Here is a 23983-nt window from a genome sequence, read left to right on the forward strand (position 1 = left end):
GGCGGGACCCCTGCATGGGACTCTGGTTTGGGTCTGGGGTGGGAGCTGGGGCCCAGGGTCTTCAGAGCTGACTCCCAAGGGCCGCCAGGAGTCCTGGAGGAAGGATCAGAGAGATCTGGGGTCAAATTGCAGCCTGCCTTTGCTGGCAGGAAGGGGGGGCCAGTGCCCTGGCTGAGTCTTGAATGGCCTTAGCTAGGCAGAAACACCACCTAGGGGAAAGCATGAGAATCAGGCATGAACCTTCAAGAACTGTCTGGAGCCCCAACAGGCCAGAGTTCCTGGCAGTAGGGTGGGTGGAGATGTGGGTTCGGGGCCTAGAGTGTCCTTGCCAGATCTGGGGTCCCTTTGTGGAATTTGAGGCTCACACGGTGGAGTACATGGTCTCAGGAAGGGAGGGGGGACTCGCTCACCATATGTCAGGCTCTGGCCTGATTTCAGAGACTCTGAGTCAGGAAACCAAAGCCCTGTCTTGTGCTGCCTGATACAGAGCCAAGGTGAGAGGACAAAGACCCAGGACAGAGGCCTGAGGGGTGACCTGCTCCTGGCCACCTTCTCTCCCTGGCCCCACTGTGGCTGGTGAGGGTCTGTCTTTGAGAAAGACGTGGTGCTGGGAGTTGGGACGGGTAGGTGCCCCGAGCAGAGCCCCCTCGCCTAGCTGGGATGGGACCTGATGACAAAGGTCAATGTGTTGGTCCAAGAATCTTCTGCAGGTATGTCCTAGGGCCTCCCATGGAGGAGCTCCGTGTGGGCAGGACCAGAGTTAGCCCACTTTACTGCTGGGGAGACTGGGGCTCAGGAGTCACGGCATTTTCCCAAGACTGTACAACAGCAGGTGCTATGCTGGGGTTCACCCAGGCCACATGCTTGCTGCAGTCCTGGAGGGCCAGAGGGCCTAGCTGCCGCCTCTCTGGAGCCTCCTCCTCCTCTCTGGCCTGGCTAGGCCCCCACACCAGACCCCAGGGCTTCCCTGGAGAAGGCCCTGCCCCTCCCTGCCAAGGGCCCCTTCCTTACTTGGTGACAAACAGGGTGGTTGCTGCAAGGTGACAGGTGACCAGTGATGGCTGGGAGGGGCAGGCACCCTGGAGCTGGTCCTTCTTCGGGGGACACCCCCTCCCCTGACTTGAATGTAGCATCAGGAGGGTAGGGGGACAAGAGGCCAGGCTGTCCTGTTTGTCGCATCACAAAGTCCTGCCCTGTGCTGGCTGGGGAGTCAGGAGGGGGAAGCCTCAGAGCAGGGGCCTACCTGGCCCAGGTCCTCCCTCTGCAGGCCTCTGCCACAGCACCACTGCCTCCACGGGGGCACCACGGAAGTGGGCACATCTTGCCAAGGTGAGGCTCCAGCAAGAGGGAGCTGGGCGAGAGGCCCTGTGGTTGCATGCTTCAGCGCCCTGGTCTGGGCCAGGCACCACCGTGGTCAGCCCAGCACTGCGACGTGCGCACCTGCTCAAGGGTGTGGCCTGGAGCCAAGGTCTGAGCCTCTGGAAGACTCCGTCTCCTCATCTGTGGTGTGGGAGCGGACCAGGTCACCAGGCCTGTGGGGATCCTGGGCATCTCTGACGGGTGGCTGTCGGGGCCCGGGATGGGGCGGATGTCTTCCTCTACTTACTGGAGCTTTCTGGACAGAGCTGCAAAAAGAGAAGCGAGCCTTAGCTCACCCTGAAAGGAGGCCTTGGAGCCAGCAGAACCCAGGGGTGTCACCACCACGCGAGCAGCTGCCCCACAGGCAGCAGAGGGAGGAGGCCACGCAAAATCTGGGCTCGCCATTGCCATTCGGGAGGGCCCATCCATCGTCTCATCCAGCATTTCCAAAACTTTTCCCTCGGCAGCCACAGAGGCTTTTAATACACAGAGAAATCTCATTTGGAGTGCCAGTACGAGAAGCCTTTAGATGAAACAACCGTTTACTAGCTTACATCTAGTAAATTAAAGTGGACACACTCACTCAGTGTAAATTCAGTAATGGCCACACAGCGCAGTTGGGGTGATGTCTGGATTGGGAACCCCATCTGGGTTCAAATAAAGCATGTCCCAGCCTCTGTGGCCGCCAGTGGTCCTTGGCAATGGCAAGATGGAAGAAGACCCCTGTGTAAAGCTATGGTTTGCTTGTGTGTGATAGTCACAGCGACGTCTGGATGCGTGTGTCTATCACGGGTGTGCGCTCCTACACCCGGCTGGCGCTGCAGGAAGCCATCCTGGGTCCTGCAAGAACCTCCCCGGCTCCCGCTGCCGGAAGGGAAGCCTTGACAGTGGAGGTGATGTGTCTCCCCCCTCACCTAATCTCCGCCAGCAGCACCAGCACGCTGGCTTTGGATGCAAGGACATAAAGCAAGAGATGTGGACCATTCCTCTGGTCTCGGCTGCTGTCACTGCAGAAGTGGGGTTTCATTTGGAGGGACACAGGTGCCTCGTGTCGGCTGATAGAGCTCTCTCATGCGCTTGGCATACGTGAGGTCCCCCCTACCACCTGGGGCTGAGGCCGGTACTGACGGCCCCTGCTGTTCCAGAACCTCACAACCCCTCTTCAGAAGGTCAGCCATCAGCTGCCTCGCTGGAGGGTCCTGGCTGTGTGATCCGGAGGTCTGGGGCTGAAATCTTTACTTTAGCAATGAAATGGATTTGAAAATCACAAAGATTGGGAACAAGGGGCCTGGGGTGTCCGGTGCTTGTTTAGGCAAGCTGGCCGGTTTCTGTGGGGGCACGGTACTGAGGGAGAGCTGAGTCATGCAGATAAAAGGCTGCAAATTACTGGTTTTCGACTGTTCTCCCAGCATGTGCTTCAACTCAGCAGATCTGGGGCCAGCTTGGGTCTGCCCGGGGCTTAATGCAGCCAAGAGTCCCTGGTACCACAAGCGGACAGGTTGGTGGCTCCAATGTGCTAGGGGTTGATACATCACATTTCTGAATAGGCTGGTTTCGTGGCAGTTAGTTAGAAACATGCTTTTCAAGAAAAAGTTTAATGAAGTATTTGTGGAGCTCTGGAAGGTGCAGAGAGCCCGGACGGTTGCCCAACACCACCGTGCCATTGGTCACCAGGTCACCCCGGGGACCTGCCCGCCTCCTGGCCACCGAGGGCAGTTCCTCTGGCCGGATGCCTGGTTCTGAGCTCTTCCTGCCTGTGGCTCTCCTTTGGTCCTCGTACTTATGCGAGGCTCTCAAGGACACACCTGGAGAACCTGCCTTAGATGAGCCCGAAGGAAAAGTTCACTTAGTGTGTCTGGAGACAAAATCCCTCAAAGCATTCCCCAAAGTGTGAGATGGGTGCTAATATGCTGGCTCTTGGATGGAGCAATGATCTCATTGAATCTTTTGCCAATTCTTGTTCTTCCAAAAGACTTTTGGGGACTGAGTCCCTAAGAACATCTGTAAGTCTGCACGGTGCCTGGTCTACCTGTAACCCTCCCTGGCACGGACTCACGTCTTTCTTGGGAGGGGAGGGAGGGAGAGGGACCTAACTACCATCGTGGAGCTCTGGAAGGCACTACCTAACTAGGATTTAGGGACACTGTCTTGTTTCTATTGTGTTCTTTGTGCTCTGCGTTTCTACTTGTTGACAGGAAATACTAAGTTCTTATTTATGGCAATGATATGAAAAGTCACGATGGTCACCAAATGAGTGTAGTTTGGGGCCACAGCTTCTCAGTGTAGCAGGATTAGCTATCTGGGCTCCGTGCCTGAACCCAGAAGTCATGTCCTCAACCTGAGTGGAGACCCACCTAAGGGACTGGAGAGGGGGGGTCCTTTGAGAGCTCTGATTTGGCCTCGGGCCCGAGGGCTTGCAGTGGAGCTGCCTTGGGGAAACTGAGAGAGCTGCAGGCCTGGGCCGCCCCGGGCCGGGCAGTGGCCCTGAGTGTTGTTCCTCCCGCCCTGTGAGAGCCAGGAGGCTTGCTGTGCGGGATCTGGGTGCGGGTTTAATGCCTTCCAGGGTTAAGCCCCTAGGTCTAGCGCGAGTCCCAGGAAGGAAGAGGCAACACTGCCATCTAGTGGCAAACGGGGCAGACGGCGCCCACAATCTGCAGATGCAGGCCCAGCCTTCCCAGGTGCAGAAGCAGTTTTAGCATTGGCAGGTGTCGCTGACCTCCAACGACAGTGGCTGGAGGCAGAACAGGGATCTGTGGCTCCTTGTCTCTCCAACCACGGCCTGTCACCATCCAAGGGGCCACCACACCTCCCAAGAGCTTGCTGTGTGGCAGGCACTGAGCTGGGCTCCAGACCTGCTCCTTCTGTCCCACCTGCCGCACAGCCCCAGGAGAGCGCACTGAGACATGAGCACAGGGTGCAGTCCTGCCTGCACAGCCAGGTGGTGGGATCTGGGGACATTGTCTGGCTTGGGAGAGGCAGGACTCTGGAATTTCCCTGTGTTCAAAGAGAGGTCCCCGGTGGTGCAGCGGTGCTGCCCTGGGATCTTCAGCGGTACCCGGGGGCAGTGGCGCTCCTTCACAGGCTGCCACAGGGTCTCCGTTAATCATGGCAAGCCAAGGCCCAGGTCACGCCTGCAGGGAAGGGCACTCACCAGGGGCAGCTGGGATTATGGTTCCTGGGCAGGAACTAGATTTGGAGGAAGCGTGTTCTCATTGGTTCCAGTGGGAGGGAGGGCTGTGCCTCCATGTCACACAGTGCCCTGGGGCAGGATGCTGTGGGGAGAGCCAGGGCCGAGGGCCAAGCCTGGACAGAAAAGCACTGATAGCAACAGAATGCCTAGAAGACCACACCCCATGCAACCTCCTTGCAAGCCCTTGGTCATGCTGAACACACCCGCCCGCCCCCATCCCCACCCCATGACCTCACGCTCCCTGCCTGTTCTGCACGTACCACCCCCAACCTCTCTATAAAACCCTAGCTATCCATCTTGCAGGGGGAGAGGTGAGTTGCTAAGGCTTGAGCCCATCACCTCCCCCCGTGGCTGGCACCCAAAATAACATTCCTCATCTCTTGAGTTATCAGCTTCTCTCATGATTTCATCGAGTTTGTTCAGCAACAGTGTTGGCAAACCCAGCCGGAACCGTGCTCCCCATTTGCCCAGCCCTTGGGATCCCTTGGACTGGAGCAGCTGGCCATGATAGCACCAGGCCTTACTGGTTGGTTAGCAGCTGGGATAGAGGAGTAACAAAAATTTAACACTTGCTTTCCACCCTGGGAAAGTCCTGCCCGGGACCCCTCCTCCTTGCCAGAACCTCTGTGTCCCCACATGCCCTGTCCTTCATCACTTTGCTGACTCTGTTGCGGTTCACTCCTGCCAGGTGGCTGGGCGCCTCCGCTGAGGCTCTGTTCCGGCTGTGGGCCTGGAGGCTGTCGTTGCGGTGAGTGGGAAAGCAGACTCTGGCCCTGGCGGTCCGGGGCAGTCCCAGCTCCTCCCCCACCAGCTGCTCAGTCTTCTCAGAGCTCAGTTTCCTCATCTGAAACACCCTTAGACACCCTGGTTGGGAGGTGAGGAGAGAGAAACTGCTCCTCCTTCCTCCTTTTCTGGATGACAGGACATTAGCTAGGTGAGAAATGCAAATGCCTATTTGGAAAACAACAACAACAACAAAAAACCAAGGCAATAAAGAGATGTGGGCCCCTCTATCAATTTTACTAAATTGCAAATAGTGCAGAAACTGCGGTGCGTGCAAATCACCAGGCAGCTGTCCGTTCTAAGAATAGATCGAAATGGACCTCATATTCCAATGAGTGCTTTAGAATGCAATTAAAAATCAGAGAGATGTTTGCTCCATTTAAAATTTAAATATACCTTAGGCTTCATTTCAAACAAAGCCCGGAATAAGCTGATCCTTGCAAAAATGTCAGGAGAATCCTCCCCACCTTTTAAGCTATGTACAGAACAAGGAGAAAGCAGCCTCCTCATTGGAATGTTAACGCCCCCCACCTGCCCCCAGTGCTTAAGGGACTGTGGCCCTGTGCAGCCCATAGTGGCTTTGGATCTGGAGGGCAGGGAAGGTCCAGCCCTCACCCAGAAGGGCAGAGGGAAGGCCGGCGGGGACAGAGGGGGAGGAGAGGGGGCGCGGAGGTGGGGGAGAAAGCAGGCCACCATCAGTGATCCCCCTTCCCCGCGTGTACAGTGCAGGGTGGGAGTTCCTCGCCCCTCTCCACCCGGAACACAGTAGCCCACGTAGTCGCCGTTAGAAATCGTGAACAGAAGCCAGAAAACCACCAAACGCTCTGATTTCCCAATAAGGGGAAGGGAGGATGCAGGACTTCTATGCGGGAATGGTGCTCATTCCTTCGGGCTTCTGGGCAGCCCTGAAAATGCCTGTGTGCTGTGGTCACCCCCATTTACAGAGGAGGAGACTGAGGCAAAGTGAGGCTAGCCATCTCCCACTTTTGCACCACAATACCTTTCAGAACAGAAAGGAGCCCTGCGACCAAGTCTGAGCACGTCGGTGCCATGTCTGTTAGCATGTCCGAACAGTAATTAATCCCATTTCTGGCAAAGCCCAGGTCTGAGCCTGTGGGGAAACCCTCATGGAGGGGATGGAGACGGGGCTGTGTCTGAACTACAGACCCCAAAGCAACGGTACTGGAGCAGTACCACTGGACCAGTGGTTTGGGGGGAGGGAGGCAGAGCCTGAGACGGGGTCTGAAGGGTGGGCTGGGGGACGCGGTGAGAAGCAGGCTCTGGGGTTGGGGGGAACCTGGCACGCTATGGAAACGAAGGACCGCAATTTACTGAGCACCTCTTGTGAGCCCATCCTACTGTGGGCACTTTACAGAGGAAGATACTGTGGTCCGAGTGGCTGCCCTGGGTCCCCTGAGAGTTGGACGGAGCCCAGGGCCAGGAGACAGCACCTACACCTGTAACCCCGCATCCTCCTTGCCGCCAGGTCACCACGGCAGTGGGTGTTCTCCTAGAGCTGTAAATTCACGATGCCAGGATCCAGCACCCCGCGGCTGCCTCCCAAATCCACTGTTGCCATGGTCCTCTCGCAAAGGCTGCTGTATGTATACCCGGCCAGTCTGATCACCTCTCAGAGGAAGTGGGGAGCCCGGCCACTTTCAGCCACCGCTGTCCTGCTAGGAGCAGTGGTAAGTGTGAGGAGTGCACAGACAACAGGGTTTCCTGTAACCTAAGTGGTGTGAGGTGTGGGTTTGGGCAGAGTGCAGCACAATGACGCGGCCCGGCTCCCTCCCGTCAGTGATTAGGACTGATGCACAGGGACAGGATACTCATCCACCCACAGCCATCCATCTCAGGCTGTCTGGGCTGCTGAAACAAAATCCCAGCAGGAATTTACTGCTCGCAGCTCTGGAGGCTGGCAACCCAAGATCTGGGTGCCAGCACAGTCTGGTGAGGGCCCTCTTCCAGTCACAGGCATTTTGTAACCTCACATGGTAGAAGGAGCAAGGGGGCTCTGTGGGGCCTCTTGTTGAGGGCACAAATCCCACTCACGAGGGCCCCATGCTCATGTCCTGAGCACTCCCTATGTCCCCACCTCCTAATGTCATCACTTTTGGGGGACAGCGGTCCGAGATATGAATGTGGCAGTGTGTGTGGGGGGGTATAACATCCAGACCGTAGCCTCATCCATATCCCTGACCCGCCAGCTGGGTCCCATCTTACAGGGCACCTGCTAAACCATGCTAAGAAGTCAAGATATGAGGCTTGACAAGCAAGAGAACTCAGAGTGAGGTGGGAGGTGGGGGGACAGGCACATGGATTCATTGTACTGTCTTGTCCACTTCTGTGTATCTGGCTTGAAAATGTCCACCATAATAAAGATATAAGGTATGAAACGTGGAGGTGGGGGGTCAGGGGTCAGGACTGCAGTCTCACGGCACACGTGCCACACAGAAGCAGGTCGTGCATGAACTCTTCCCAAACTCCTAGATGGCAGTGCCCTGGGGCCCCTGTGAGGAGCTCCACAGCTCAAGCCCCATCAGCATTAGCTCAGAGCCATGCAAAGCAGCACCGGACTGCTTCCACCAGGATTCAGAAAAGGAGCAATTTCTCGTGGTGATTACTGTCACATCGTTTGTTATCAGGCAATGAACCCACGCAGGAGGTGATGCAGAAGGACCAAGGGTTGGGTCTGGAAGATGAAGAGCACGATGGCCAGTGGACCTGTCTGCAGGAGTGAGAACAGTGAGCCCAAGCACACACCCTCCACTCCTCCTATAAGCCCAGGCACCACCCCTGCCTGCTTCTATTCACAGAGAACCCAGACCTGCCTGGGGCAGGCTGAGGACCCCTGGGGACCAACGACACAGCTGGTGTTTCAGAGCTCATTACAGCTCCTGAGGTCTTGGCTCTCAGAGGTGGCCACTACACTGTCTTAAATAACTGTTGTATGTTTAATGCTGCACAGAATGAGCTTGTTTGGTACTATTAGGTTCATTATGAACCTGCATCACCAAAGTTGTAAAGTCTACAATCCCATTCAAGCCCCAAGCACCACCACCTTGTGTACTCAACGATTTAATTTAGTAAACCCTGTGCACCACGAACATTTTCATATATTCAGGATCTCCAAAATTTGAGGCAATGTAGCACAGCCCTCTGTCCCTTTGTAGTGAGTAGAGAGAAATGGCTAAGATAACCATGGCTGGATTATGTTCTAAGCTTGAAGGAAAATCTGTTCTCACCCGGGCCATATGCCCGGGGCCTTGTGATGCTGGCCAGTCCACCCTGGGACGACAGCCAGCAGAGGCTCTAGAGATTTGAGGATGGAGGTGCCAGAGCACCACCTCTGGCACGGGCCTGGGCCCCTTTTCTGGGGAGAACACAGCATCCTCGCCCAGTCTGCATCCACCTGTGCACCTGTGTTCTTGAGATTGAAGGCAGGGCACAGCCTCCCAGTCTCTTTTGCCCTTGCATCCACCTGTGCACCTGTGTTCTTGAGACTGAAGGCAGGGCACAGCCTCCCAGCCTCTTTTGCCCTTGCTGTGGGCAAAAGAACACATGCCAACCCTGCTTTACTATAAAAAGCTCCTTTTCATATGTAACCCTCCCTGACCCATCCATAAAGTTCTCCTCTGAGTCGGGGACATCTGCTTTGGGACGGGTTTAAAGTTTGCTGTTCTTCTGAAACTGGGCCACGAGGCTGAGGACCTGCTCAGAAGCTTTGATGTTCTTTGAGCAGAGGTAGCTGGTGCTGTTTGTGGCCGTCTCTGCTGGGTAGTACCGGTAGTTGACCATCAGGCCGCAGGAGCCAGTGATGCCCTTGAGGCTCATGTCGGCCATCCAGTTGATGCGCCAGATCACAGCCCCGTTCTGCAGGTGGAAGTTTGCCACGGGGTTCAGGGCGAAGCCCCGGTGCTTTTCTCCAAATAAGTACCACGCACAGAGCCTCATCAAAGGGGCCTGGAGTGCCCTGACCAGCTTTTCAGACTTGATCCACTCGCTGCTGCTGAGAAGGACCTTGAGGGTCTCATTAATGGGACCACCTGTGATCTCAGAGATTTCTTTACATTCAGCATCTGTAAACAGTTCACTCCTCCCGTGTTCCTTTCCTTGTGAGCTCAGGAGTCCGAGAAGCCACTTGGTGAATCCAGGTATAGGAGACAGGCTTGAAAATGTCCCAAGATGAGGAAACTCTTTCTGTAAGGCACGGTTGGTTGGGAAGGGAAAGTGGAGAAAACACACACAGGATTCAGCAGGTATGTCACTGAAACAGAAACGCCTCTCCATTTATCATTTAGGCATCATTAAGTGCTGCATGCTGCTGTATAGTTTCCAACATGGCATTTGCTGTGCATTAATTTTCTCCTTTCAGGGAACATTTATTAAGAACCTGACATATGCTAGGCCCTGGAGGTATCCCGAGTCCCCAGGGTGAGCCTTTACGACAGCTTCTCTATCTGAGTCATCTATCACAGTGGCAAGTCAGGAGCTGGGCCCGAAATGAGCAGTAGGGGCTGCTGTGATGTGAGGCCTGATATGCAGTCTTCTGACCACAGCTTTTGCCTGTCTGGCGCACCATGCCCCTCCCAGGACTTCTCTGTGGCCAGAGCCTGGTTCGGCACTTGGCACCAAACACCCAGTGACTGTTGTGAACGAATACTTGCTTGCCTGCTCTACCACAATGCACGCGGATGGTGGGCTAGAAGGAGGGGCACCGGGTGTTTCTCCGTATCAGGCAGTACATCAGGCCACACGGTTCATGGTTAAATGACAGATCTCAAGAATCATTTCATAAAAACCCAGGATTTTCTGATTAAAAATGTAATGTATGCTCACTACAGAAGAACTTTCTTTTTTTAACTTATGATGGAAACAAACCAAAAAACCCCACAGAAAACCAAAAAACCCCCATAAAAACCCTATCATCAAAAACACACACACACACACACACACACACACACACACACACACAAACCCCCTATCATCCTCTAGGACTCTGAGATACCTAACCCCCAGGTCTGATAAAGTGTAACTCCTCTGCTTTCTCTAGGCAGTGTTTTCCTGGCGTGAGACATTTATTTTATGTCGCTGCTTTATGAACCTGGATCATGAGCATTTTCTCATTTATCATTCAAAATTCAAAAATGTAACTGTAACAACAGAATAGTATTAAAAGATAAGACTATACCATGATTTTCCTAATTATGCTGTTTTCAATGGGCATATCGGGCAGCTCTCCTGTCTGCCTTTATGAACTGTGATGCACACACTCATGCAGGAGAATGACAGGGCTTTCTTTGGTGTTCTCCCTGGTGACTTCCCAGCACACAGCCGAGCACAGGACCCGTGACCCCTCCTCCTCCCGCACCCCAGGATGGCTACTGGGTGGAGTGGCCAACTCTGCTCGACTCACAAGTCAAATCTGTGGGTGAATACCCAGAACCCTGGATACGGCTCTTCTGATGGCCTTTCGCCCTCTAATACACCCCCTGCTCCATTTATCAACAGCGTCAAAAAGAAGGAAATAAGAAACTTATATTAATTAGATGTGGCTTCTATCGCCTCTGGGGAAAAGGTGGCAAGAGAGTGATTCTAAATGAAGCTCATATCCATCCGAATCCTGAGTTCTCAGATTTAAGATTGATTATGAATTTAATACAAAGCACGTCAGTATTTTAATTCCGTTCTGCCATTCTCCATGGAAGGGCTGCTGCTGTGGGTATCGTGCTGAAATCACCCTAAGCAGAGAGCACCACTCTCAGAGCCAATTATTAGCAATCTAATTATTTTACCTAATAATTAGATTTTGCTCACTGTAGCTCACTCAAGCCCCTTATGAGATCATTTCAGAAAGCTAGACCTGGAGTAAATATGAACATCTCTTGTAGGATGGTGAAAGGTTTTTCCCAGGGCAACAGAGGGAAGGTATTAAAAAAAACAACGAAAAAAGCCAGTGTGTTACCTGGTCTAACCTTGACCATACCTCACGGCTGACAAGGAAGCTGAGCGGTGTGGGGGCCAGTGAGGCATAGCCAGAGGGACCACAGAGTGTGCCATCCACACTGGGGGGTGGGGGGTGAAGGAGCTGGTGGTAATGAAGGCGGATAAGCACATACAAGATGAGATAGGCCCCGGCCACACGGGGTGAGTTCCCTGGAAGGGCTGATGTCCTCAGAAGATATCTTTCTCAGGACTGCCTCATCCTCCCGAGTTGTCTCCGGGCACCTGGGACATGCCAAGAGGCAATCTGGCTCTTTCCCACCCCTCCCAGCCCCCTCTAGACCCTCTCTCATCCCACAGCCCTTGTGCCATGCCCACCTGCAGCTCCTTGAGCACTCGCTTGACCAGGACAGTGCCCAGCTCCACACCTTGCAGTCCAGGCTGTGTCAGGCTGATGGAGTAGAAGATGGCCGCAGAGATCTTACTCCTGTCCTCTGTCTCCGAGGGAGGACACTCCTTCACTATGGCCTAGAAAACACCACAGTGGTGATGGCAGGGCCTGGGTCCCTGGGCGGGAGCCTGGAGACCAAGGACCAGGCTCTGGAGATGGAAGGCCTGTTCCAATTTGCAATTTCTCTGGAGGCAGCAACTGCATAGCCTCCCCAGGGCTGTTTGCTCACCCTGTACCGTTCAGGTCACTTTGAACTTCTGGAAAAACAAGGAGTGTCTCCTCTGTCTTTTCCAGGCCTTTGTGATGAATCTCCTCCCCTATGGTACCCAGATCTAACCCCGGGCACCCAAACCTAGCCCTAGCAGGTACACCTCTACTTTCCGGGGCTGCCCGGCATAGGCCTGCAGCTTCTAGCCCCTAGTTATTTCTGTTTCTTTGCCCAGCTCTAGATTTTTAGATTTTTTCAATAGGTCACACATGCTCCTATATAGTTTTTCTCTTAGAAAATTCATCTTTCTGTGTACCTTTTTGATTTTGTGCTACAACCTTGTTTTTCCTTAGGGAAAACACACATCCATGCACGCACACACGTGCACCGCCACCCCCCCCAGCTATCTAGGAAAGACTCTTCGTCGGGGCTGATCTCATTAGCTGTGAGTTCTGAATGCAGAGATTTCTGGACCTTACCATCTGAAGGTTGCCTGACCACAGGGCAGGTGGTTACCTTTGGTCTTCTTTAATACAGGTACACCAGCTTGCTTCTCCAGAATACATCTAAGCTACTCTAACTTGCACCAGCTACATCTGACTCTTGCAGTAGGGGGTTTGGACCAGAGCCTGTGATGAGGCCTCAGAGGCTTCCTGAAATTGTGTCTGGAATAAGGGATCCCGGTCATGTCCCCCAGGGAGAAAGACCTCCAGCTTTCAACCCCTTCAGATGCTCAGAGGGTCTTTCCTGGGACTCCCTTTTTAAAAAAGATTTATTTATTTATTTATTTATTTATTTATTTATTTATTTAAGACCCCCCCCCCTTTAAAAAAGATTTATTTATTTATTTATTTATTTGAGAGAGAGAGAGAGAGCGCGCGCGCACAAACAGAGGGAGCAGTAGGCAGAGGGAGAGGGAGAAGTAGGCTCCCTGCTCAACAGGGAGCCTGATGTGGGACTTGATCCCATGACCCTGAGATCGCCACCTAAGCACCCCTTTCCTGTGACTCCTTAAAAATCAAGAACTGCTGCCATAACAAAGTGGGGTGGTAGGGCAGCCCGGGTAGCTCAGCAGTTTAGCGTCACCTTCAGTCCAGGGCCTGATCCTGGAGACCCAGGATCTAGTCCCGTGTAGGGCTCCCTGCATGGAGCCTGCTTCTCCCTCTGCCTGTGTCTCTGCCTCTCTCTCTCTGTGTCTCTCATAAATAAAATCTGAAAGAAAGAAAGAAAGAAAGAAAGAAAGAAAGAAAGAAAGAAAGAAAGAAAGAAAGAAAGAAAGAAAGAAAAGAAGAAAAGAAAAGGAAAAGAGAAGAAAAGAAAAGAAAAGAAAAGAAAAGAAAAGAAAAGAAAAAAGAAAAGGAAAGAAAGAAAAAGAAAGAAAGGTGGATGGTGACCCAGAGGGAGGGGCACCCCTGGGGCTGTGCCATGCCCTCTCCTAGGGCTGGGCTCTGATGCAGGGCTGGGTCAGGGCGCATCTTGAGCCTGGTCTTCACCTTGTGGGTCTTCACCTTTGTCATTCCAGAACTTTGTAGGTTATCTTGTGTTCCCTATTCAAAAAGCTCCAGCAAATCTTTTTTAAAAGTATTCAAAATGCAGATGAATCTTTTGTTTTATAAGGGAGATGTGTACAATGGCAAGGAGATAAGAAGTAAACACTTAAGGAAGAAATCACAAGTTACTCCATAACCTAATGCCAAGTCCTGCTGTTAATCTTGGGGTGAACACTTCCAGTCTGTCTCATTGGCTATAGGTATGTTAACACTAACACGCGTGCGTGCATACACATGCCTGCACATGACCCCCTCCCCCATATGCCCAATCTCCCATACAGAAGGTGCTGCTCTGAGGGCTAGGTTGGAATCCTGTTTCCTCCTCACTGGTTCTGGGACTGGGGGAAAACCCCTAAGCCTCAGTCTTCTCGCACTTAAACGAGGACAGTAATACCGGGAATGATGCCTAACTTACATGGTGCTGATGGCAGGGACACAGGGGACATGTTTCAGGGGCTGATGGGCACCAAGCAAATGTTCACTCGAGATATATATAAGGAAGAGCGCACTACACATGCTAGTCTGGGATCTGAATTTTACTCCAAAGTGAGTCAAGGCTGGCTTCCTGCATCAAAACTGTAGAACAAAATCAACACAACAAAATCAACATTTAAATGCATGCATGGAGCTCCAGGATGTGAGGATGTACCAGATGCACATGCCTTCGTTTCTTCCCTGCATCCTCTGTAGCAGGTGGTCCAGCCATCATTTCTAGCCTTTTGAAATAGTACACAATGCTGTGCTGAACAAGCACCTGGACTCCTGGGTAAGAGCATCTCCCAGGGACAACCCCTCAGAGAGGAAATCATAGGTCGGAAAGAAGGCTCATTCTCCACTTTCATAGATGCTGCCACCTGCCCTGAGCATTTGAAGGGGATGAAAGCTGGAGGTCATTCTCCCCTGGGGGACACACCTGGGCTCCCCCATTCCAGACTCAATTTTAGAAAGCTCGTGGACTCCCAGGCCTCCAGTGTGAGGCCTGGCTCCCTCAGACACGAAACCTGTCAGGGAACTCCTCCCTGGTGGTCAGGAACACCTGCCCCTTGGCCTTGCTTGATTTCTCTGCCCTCTGCTACTAGGAAATGCTGCCTGTGAGCCCATCCTGGATCTGTTCTCATCTTTCCAGCTTCCTAATCAGCCATTCCTAATGCAAAGCCCCAGCCCACTGTGTCCCATGAGCTCGAAGCGACTCAGGTGTCTGTTTCCCTCACCTGCCTTTCCCTTCCTCGCGGTCTGTCCCCATCCCTAGCACCCCTGCACTGGTTCTTCTTCTGCAGCCTGCCCTCCCCGTGCTGTACCCTGCATCCTCTGGAAGGATGTAGACTTTCTCACCAACTCCATAGCAGGCCGGGCCTGTTCTTTCCACAGTCTGCTGCCTGGGGAAGAGCCCTGAGCCTGCAGAAGGCTGACTGCACAGTCTTTTAAACCTGCCCACAGGGCAGCCCTGGTGGCTCAGTGGTTTAGTACCACCTTCAGTCCAGGGACTGATCCTGGAGACCCAGATCGAGTCCCGTGTCGGGCTCCCTGCATGGAGCCTGCTTCTCCCTCTGCCTGTGTCTCTGCCTCTCTCTCTCTCTGTGTCTCTCATGAATAAATAAATAAAATCTTAAAAAAAAAAAAAAACACCTGCCCACAGGCACTTAACGAAGCTCAGATGCGGAAGTGAGTACCCTCTCTTCCTTAGCTACATCTCTGTTCAAAGTCATTTCCTGCAGGGGAACACCATCCTTCTCCTGAAACCGTCCCCCTACAAGGCGCCTACCCTCCGTAGCTACCGAGCTCTAGCCAATTCAAAACATAAATGCCTCATGCAATGTACTCTGTAAAGGGGGATCCTGCCACGTTTTAGAAAAATGTGAGGGGCTCTGTAGGATGCTTGGCTGTACAGTGACCACCTGCAGGTACCTGGATGTTGTTGGAGATGTCACCGGTCAATGCCACATGCAGCACAATCAAGGGTTCCTCGGGGGTTGTACAGTGAGAAAAGAAGTAACATCTTCTGTATGGCCCAACGCGGCGCTTCATGTCCATCCAATTTTTCACAGGATGCACAGCCTCCGACCTGAATTAGAAAAAAGGAAGATGGTTGGACAAGTCACGAGTCAAATATCCACTGCTGATTCCTATTCATATGACTCACTAAAGTCAAATAAATCCTTCAAGTCCATCTTCAATGGACTCTTGAGGAGAATTCAAAGAAAATCATTTTAATATGAAACAGCAATGACTTAGAGGAACTCCAACTAATGACCATTTTACACAGATTGTCCTCTTATTTTTAACACTTTAAGACTAGTTTGCAGGGCCCTTGGGAAGCAGTTGTGCAGATTTTATTGTATTTTTAAAAAAGATTTTTATCTATTCATTTATTTGAGTGAGAGAGAGAGGAGGGTGAGAATCTCAAGCAGACTAACCACTGAGCATGGAGTCTGACACAGGGCTCAATCTCATGACCCTGAGATCTTGACCTGAGCAGAAACCAAGAGTCAGACACTCAAACGACTGAGCCACCCAGGTGCTCATACAGCAGATTTTAATGCAAAAAACTAGCTGCATGCTTCATGGGTGAACATCTTGGCTTTTATTCCTCTGAGTCTCCGTGGTGTGGGGGTCAGTGCTGCCAGTGTGCATCCTGGTCCCACTTGTCTAGCCACCTCCCTCAACCGCCGTATTGTTTTCAACACGTGAAATGGCAGTCTCTGGAATTTGTCATGCTTCAAAGTGCAACCTTTTGTAAGCCTTCTCTTCCTTAAGATGGCATGGAGTGTGAAGATCCTGAGATGGAAAGAGCTTCTCCTGTCTGAGGACCATGTGATATGGCAGCCTGGGCTTTCCCGTGTCCCAGGCATGCTGGCATCATGCACCATACAGCCCGTTCAGGGATTTAGCCAAGGGAGAAGTTTTCACAACTAGGGGAGATACTAGTGCACATACTCAGTCCAGTGAAGTCCTACAGCTCTGATGATGGGGCCTTGTGATGGAAAGCACAAGGACACAAGTGGGACTTCAGATGTAGGCCTGTGAGCAGAATGGTCGGTGCCCATCTGTGATCTCGACATCACCTGCCAGGACAGCCACATCTGTGAATACCGCTTGGAACCAAATGCACGTGTGGATGGAGACCGGCTTTCAGCTAACATTTAGGAAAAGTGAAAGCCTTAATACTTACTCACTGATTTTCTGCAGCACCTCACAGGGCGAGTGCCAGGTGACCCGTTCTAGGCTTAGGAAGCCCGAAGAGAACCACTCTGAGAGCATAGCCTTCAGCACTCCATTCATCTCCTGAAAGGGAGAACATAAAGTGCTGGCTTCCAGGGACAAGCGAGCAAGCCCACCTCTGCCTTGTCACCAGCTGCGCACTGGGTAAAGCAGCGAAGCAGGACACAAAAGCAGCCTGCGGGGTGGTTCCCCAAATGGCTTCTCTGCAGGACCTATCAGAGCAGGGGTGTGACATCCAGCTCTCTGTGGCCCGAGTAGGTAAGAGACCTCAAAGGGAGCACTCAATTTCAGCTGAGCTGCCCCAATCAAATGGTATGTTCTGATGCATTTCAGTGAACACAACTGAAAATGTGAAGTTGACAGAGCAAAGGATGGTGCGCCATGAAGGGCAGCATGGGGCTCCGGTCCTCACCATCTCAGGAACACTCTGGGATGTGCTGAAACATCATCCCTTGTTCCCCAAGAGAAACCAGTGCTGGATCCAGGCGCTACAGTTGTCAACTCTTAAGATACCTATTTTCACATCTGAACATCTCTGAAGTCGAGATGCATTTTTTTTATGTGAGTGGGTCATCGTTTCCTTGGGAGTGGTTTTCCCGACTTTAGTAAAACGTAAGTAAAATAGTGTGTCTGGCAATCAGTGCATTTGGATTTGATGAAATTATCCTAATTTTACTTCACTTATTTGTACCCGATCTACTTCTAGGAATAACATGAGCCAACTTCACCTTTCAAGCAAGAATGGCAGCAGGTGCACAGAGAGAGGAGAGGATGCAGGGGCAGACCAGGCTCAGGGTGGTGTCCATGACACACTGAACATGGAACAGCATGGGCTCCCTGCCAGCCAGAGCGAGAGGATGCCTGGGGCAGCAGACACAGCCTGTAGTTCCTCAATAGCTGCCTTCCTTTCTTCCAAATGCACAGAAGCCTTATGCTTTCAGTAGGCACATGGTGGTCCAGATTCAAGATCACACTGCAGCTAGGGGCAGTCAGAAGACTGACTTCCCACCAATCAGATACAAGCAGAAGTGTCCTGGAGCAGCTCCTGGGAATCTTAAAAAAATGGCAGGAGTATACTTTGCACATCTTTTCTTTTTTGCTCCCCATGGTTAGGACTGGATTAGCCAAGTTCTGGGTTGGGAATGCTGGCAACTCTGCCACATTTATAAGAGGAGAATGTGAGAAGTGCCTAGTTTCAGTATCAACTCAGGGTTAAGGATGAAAGAAATGGTTTGGCAAGTGAGAGCTCTCCCTCCAAGGTCTCTTGATTCTATTTTGGGCTACTGATGGCTGTGAAATGTGACCCTGCCACATGAGATTTGGGAATGTAGGTGAAAGGGCACAAGTCCCCAAGCTCGGTGCTCACTCGGCACAGCTGTTCCGGCTGGAGGGCAGCACCGCGTGCAGCAAGGCTGCAGGAGGGGACGAAACTGCCTCTGTTTTATGCTCATCAGTTCAGCCATTGATCCAAGGCACACACACAATTGCTGGGAATGCCAGTCTGCGTGGGCTTGGTTTTCTGGACCTGCCAACTGTGGTTATCTTGGAGGACACTGTGCAGAAGGCCAGCCAACCTCCCCTTTTGGCAGAGAAAAAGCTGTCTCCCTCCCCCTCTTCTGAAGTTTTTGGCTATCGAGATCTTGTGTTTGGAATGTGCAGACAAATTAGTTGTCATTGCTCAGAAGCCCTGAGCCGGGACAGGGAGCTCGAAGCACCGGACAGGGTCCTGGTGGCACAGCTAAAACATTCTATGTAGTTTCAGCTGGTAGAAGCTGTTGTCCCCTCCGGGGGGTGGGGTGCGGCATCCTTGCCTAACTACAGATGAGGTCCTTTTCCATCTAGCTGAGCACAAAACTTAGAACCAACAAGGCCACTATGTTCACTGAAAAACAGGGCAAGCCACCAAAACAGGTTCTATGAGAAAGGGTCCAATGTGCCCAGACCTCACAACAGTGGGGACACTGGCCAATCTGCTGTGCGTTTAACCCTCTCTCCTGCCCCCCATGCTTCTGTCAAGACCCGCACACCTTTCATCTCACTGGAATTTCTATGTCCAAACTGCCATCAAGAAACCTATTTTCTTAATGACAACTTTCCTCTGGGGCCCACAAGCCACTGAACAGTGCTTGGACCTCCTAGAACGGGAACTCGAGTCATCTTCAAGGGGGATTTTATCTCTAAGAAATATAACTCTTCAATCCCAATCGACTTCTGGAGAAAAACAGCTTCTAAACCACACAGCCCTCACAACCCCTACTTCTAGTAATCACAGCCAGGGACAGTGACAAACTGTGCCCTCATCTGTGATTTTGAGCTATGCTGTACAGTAACCCCATGAGCGCTTCTTAGAAGAGAAGCAGGCTGACCTTGAACATGCCTTGCTGTGCAATCTCTCAGCTCACTACACAGCCGACAGGCCCACGGGTGAACCGACCTATTATCACCTCAAATCACGCCTCTACTCAGTGGGTGGCAAAGGTGGTCCTGAGACCCGGCCCCTTCCATCTCCACACAGTGCTCCCTCAATACCTGCTGTCCTGTGAAAGACACCTAATTGGCTTCCTTTTTGGCCTCGAACTTGTCAGGTACTCTAAAAATGCCACTGAACCCTACAGGTTTCAGTAAACAAGAGCCTGCCGTGGGCAGGCAACGGACCAAGTGTATTCCAGGATGGATGCTCAGGGCCAAGCCCACAGCAGCCCTCATGCAAACTGGTGGGTGTCCACGTGATTTCATCCAGCAAGTTCAGAGGTCAGCAGGTGCGAGAGAGTAGTACAGCTGGGACCGGGTGCCATGTGGACGCTGTAAGGGCTGCTGAGATCTGGAGTGACAGCAAAGCAAGCTCCCTACTCCCCAGCATCATAGGGCACCACAAGGACCCTGAGCATTTGGGACTCCTGCTCTAAAGCTTCATGTGCCAAACTTACAGCAGTTTCTAACGCTGAATTCCTCAGAGCAAAAAATTCTGTGTTGCCCCCTTTAGCTTCTATGCAAAATCCAGAATGAGGTAGAATAAATGGAATCAAAGTGGATTGCATGCATTGATTCTGGTGACAAATTACCAAATTGGAATCCAGTGACAATTGCTATGGATTAAAAAAACCCTATTCTCTGAACGATTTAAATTACAGGGATTAAAAAAATGTTATGTGGTTATGGAGAGCAAGGGAGAAGGGAATCGATGGATTTAGCACTAACAGTTATATGCGCTAGACTGGAGGACAGGATGTCAAGGTAGAGAAATGGGAGAGGTTGACTGAACAACTGGAAAAGGCTTCTTGTACCGGGTGTGTCCAGACCAGATGTGGAGGCAAAGGTCTGGCTATTGTTACTCCTCCTCTGCAAGAAAGGTCATTATTCCACCTTACTTTTTGCCTCTGGGTATACAATGTTTCTTCCGTGTGTGGACTGCCTTGGTTAAAAAAAAAAAAACCACACCTGAGGGCCTGGCATTGATGGCAGCTCAGGATCTCCCCAGAGCAAGCCCCTCTAGCCCCCAAATCAAGTCTTCCTGTTACAGCTTTCAGCTGCTCTGCTCCTTCTTGCCTGCATGACAGCCAAGTTTTCCTGCATGGGGAAGAGCAAGGTGATGGATGTCTGGTAGTGTCTGACACACTGGGAGGATTTAGAACTGGATGGGTCCTTAGACATTGCTGGGGCCAACTGCTGAAATCTACCACGGGCTGTCCAGACATCTGACGCAGCGTCTCTACTGTGCAGACATGTTCCAAGCCCTCTGGGCTCCCCTCCGGGCTCAGAACTCTTGAGTGCAGCAGTCAGATGTCAAGTCAAACGGGACCAGTATGTGTGCTCTGTCCTGTGGCAGGGAACCCCAGGCCTCTCATCTCAGGTGCCATTCAACATTTGGCTACGCAAGACATTTAATATAAGGCTCCTAGTTTTCAAGGAGCTGATCATCTAGCTGGAGTTTAGGGGATGTGTGTGGAGGAATAATACATTTCAAATGCTAAATTCTTTTTTTTTTTTTTTTAAATTCTGACGTTAAGGTATAAAATCCAAGAGAGTAATAATAATAATGCACACACAAATAACAACACGGGCTACGAAGCTAAAAACTGGATGATGCCACTTTGAACAGGATTGTTGGAAAAGCTGAGTGATGAGCAGCAATTACTCTTAAGTGCCTCCCAGGCAAGAAGCACGCAGTAATGTGGGGTTGGGAACTTTCCATCAAAGAGCCAGCTTGACTGGAGTGAAGAATTGTAAAGCTGGAATGGTAAAGCTGGAAATGTCCAGGGTGGTTTGCTGTGCACCAGAAATGCCAAAGGAAAGACATTAAATGCTGATCCTTCTGGCCATGGCAGGATTGATGATTCAGTAACAAGGAAGACTGACCAGTGGCTCCAGAGAAAGATGAGTGCTGATATTACTGGTAAGCCGGAAGCTTGTAAGTTTACTCTTGTGAAAAGTAAATACGTTCACAACTAGAGAATATTAAACTCCCCATTTGGTAAAACTATGTAAAACAAAGCCATTCATTAACTGGGTTGTTTGATCTTGCCTTTGGTTTTGCACAATCAGGCAAATACTAAGAAAACTAAATCCCTTTTAGATCCAGTAAAGTCACTGGCTCCGAGAATCAACGTGTATTGACCAAGTACACAACTCTGGAGTCAAGACTGGGTTTGCGTTCCAGCTGGGCACTCTAGACACTGCACATGACCTTGATGATCTTTAATCACCTCATCTGTACAACAGGTCCCTATGGCTTGCTGAAAATGAGATGAGCCAAGTGTGTGAAAAGCACCTGCCAGCCACCAAGCCTGCTCTTAACTCTTCCCATACTAAGCTATGATGGAAACTCCTGACCAGGTGACCTTAATGCTAGGAGCATGCCTGGTATAAGATAAACACCCAATGGCTGAGTGTTGTATGGAAGGATGGATAGAAGGGTGGATGATTTTTATTCTGGGACAAGTGACATTCTACCTAATTCTCCAGGCTTCCATGCAATTAGAATCAAGCTTCAGAAGGACCACCACCTGCTTTAAGTAAATAACCCATGTGCTTGGATCAAAGACTAAACCCAAGTGGATGGGGATGCAAGCAGAGTGGAGAACATGAAGCCTCAGCCATTCAGACTGGGCCGGAGTCAGAAACGTGAGCGATTCAGACCGTGTTCCCGGATTAACATTTAGTGTCATAAATGAATCAGCCGTCATGAGTAGTCAATCGCAGCACTGTTATCACTGAGCTTAACTCCATTCTTAACCATCCCCAGTATTTGTGCATCTAAGGCCAGACAGTCAAGAAAGAGGAAGTCTCTTCCAAACACCATAACTCACATGATGTGGTTATAAAAGCATAGTGCAAACCTCAGACTGAGCTGGGAGTAGATGACTGGAGACATACCTATTTGCTGGGAGCCCTTGGTCAAGTCTCCGAACCTCAGCATGTTTCCTTAACCGGCCTAAGACTGAGGTGGTGAACATAAAAATGATCATGCCAGTGTTCCAGCTTTTGAATGAATTATGACACAACCGTTCAACTGCTCAGTTTTTTAAAAGCCGACTGCACCTATAAAGGTTCTGAATGCCAGAAGCTTCCTGAAAGATTTACGTCATTTTGTTGTTGTTGTTTGTTGTTCACTAAAAGGGCAGGCTAGGGGTCCCTTCGGATTTAATACCGAAGGTAGAAGAGGACCGTATTCAACTGCCCTCAATCTTTCAGGTCGTCATTATTTCAATCCTCAAGTATGTGTTGGCGCCTAACGCGAGCTCACCGAGCTAAGCGTCTGATCGCTCAAGGACCCAACCTGGGATCATCACATTTCAGGGCTGCGCTCCGGAAGGTGCGATGGAGACCAGAGACCTCATCTCTGTGCGCTCCGCGCGGCTTCTCAAGACAACGCGCTAACGCAGAGCGGGTGCGCAGCGAACTTTGTGCCGACAGCGTCAGGGGTTTCGGAGGGCTACGGGATACTCGGCTCGCTGCTCATTCAAGTAGACCGCACAGACGGAACTCGGCTAAAATGATAAAAAGGGGGGCCTCCGTGGAGCGCACTTAACCCGGAAGGAGGCGCGGCCGGCGCGTTAGAGTAGGCGGAGCCGGGAGTCGCTAGGGCGCCCTCCGGGGTGAGCCCGGGGCCGGGCGCGGGTTCGGGGGCGCGGGGGCCGGCGGGGCCGGGGGGCGGCGGGGCCCCGGGCGGGCCTTACCCGGACGTGCGGGCCCTCCAGCAGCTTGAGCGCCTGCGCCTCGAGCAGGTCGGCCCGCAGCCGCACCAGGAAGCGCACGCCGCCGTCCAGCTTGCTGATGTGGTGGAAGAGGCCGCGGTAGCGCGGCACGAGCGCGTAGCGCAGCCGGTCCTCCGCCTGCAGCAGCACGGCCGCCTCCCGCGGCTGCTCGCGCAGCTGGAGCACGCCGGCGCTCTGCTCGGCCACCTGGCCGTGGTCCACGCCGAAGCCGCGCGCCAGGCGGCTCAGCAGGTCGGCGCGCTCGGCCGCCTCGGCCAGGCCGCCGTAGAAGCTCACGAAGTCCGCGCACTGGCCCTCGGCCGGCGCCGGCGTCTTCTCGCGCAGCTCGTAGGCCGGCGTGGCGGGCACGGCGCGGCGCAGCAGCTCGTCCATGGCCCGCTCGAGGGCGCCCGCCGCCGCCGCCGCCGCCCCGCTCGACACCCGGGGTCCGCCCGGCCGCGGCGGCCGCGGGGGCAGCCGCAGCGGGAAGAGGCGCCGCGCCGTCAGCGCCGGCCCCAGGCCTCGCATGGCGCCGCACGACAGCTGCCTCCGGGGGAGGGCGCCGGCGCCGGCGCCGCGGGGCTTCCGGCTTCCGACTTCCGGCGCGCGGCGCCGCCCCTCATTGGTCGAGGCCGAGGGGGCGGGCGGAGCGGCGGCCAATCGGAGCGCAGGGCGGGGGCGGGGCGGAGCCCGGCGCGAGGCCAAGTGCGACCAAAGGTCCCCGCCCCCCCGCGGAGCTGCGGGCGTGCAGGGTGCGCGGGCCGCGTCGAGTCACCGCCGGGAGTCGCCGCCCGGAGTCGCCGCCCGGGCCGCTGTGCTCCTGCCCCGCCGCGCCCGCGCCCCGCCTGCCCCGGCGCCGAGCGCTGCCACCGCACGGTGCCTCCGACTCACCTGGGGGCACCTGTAGGAACGCGCTACACCTGCAGACTCCTGGCCCATCGCGTCTGGGGAGGAGCCTAGGAATCTGCGTGCTTGCTACCAAGTGTCCCCGGTGGTGGCAGTTCGCTGCCAGGGCAGCCTTTGTCCTAACCCGTGCTTAGGCGCTCTCCGTTCATTGCCAGGGTCTGATTATTCAAGAAATACTCC

General features: G+C 52.8%; 1 protein-coding gene across 1 annotated transcript; it reads right to left on the reverse strand.

The window, feature by feature from the left end:
* Positions 1-8394: 8394 nt before the first annotated feature.
* Positions 8395-23455, reverse strand: MLYCD (malonyl-CoA decarboxylase). The gene is made up of 5 exons (XM_041771606.1): positions 22880-23455; positions 16654-16766; positions 15390-15546; positions 11654-11803; positions 8395-9532 (listed from the first exon to the last, which is right to left on the reverse strand). Exons 1-5 carry the CDS (start codon positions 23423-23425, stop codon positions 8999-9001), a joined length of 1500 nt encoding a protein of 499 aa, XP_041627540.1. The 5' UTR covers positions 23426-23455; the 3' UTR covers positions 8395-8998.
* Between the last annotated feature and the right edge of the window lie 528 nt (positions 23456-23983).

Source organism: Vulpes lagopus, chromosome 10 (genome assembly GCF_018345385.1).
Source record: "Vulpes lagopus strain Blue_001 chromosome 10, ASM1834538v1, whole genome shotgun sequence".
Taxonomy (NCBI): domain Eukaryota; kingdom Metazoa; phylum Chordata; class Mammalia; order Carnivora; family Canidae; genus Vulpes; species Vulpes lagopus.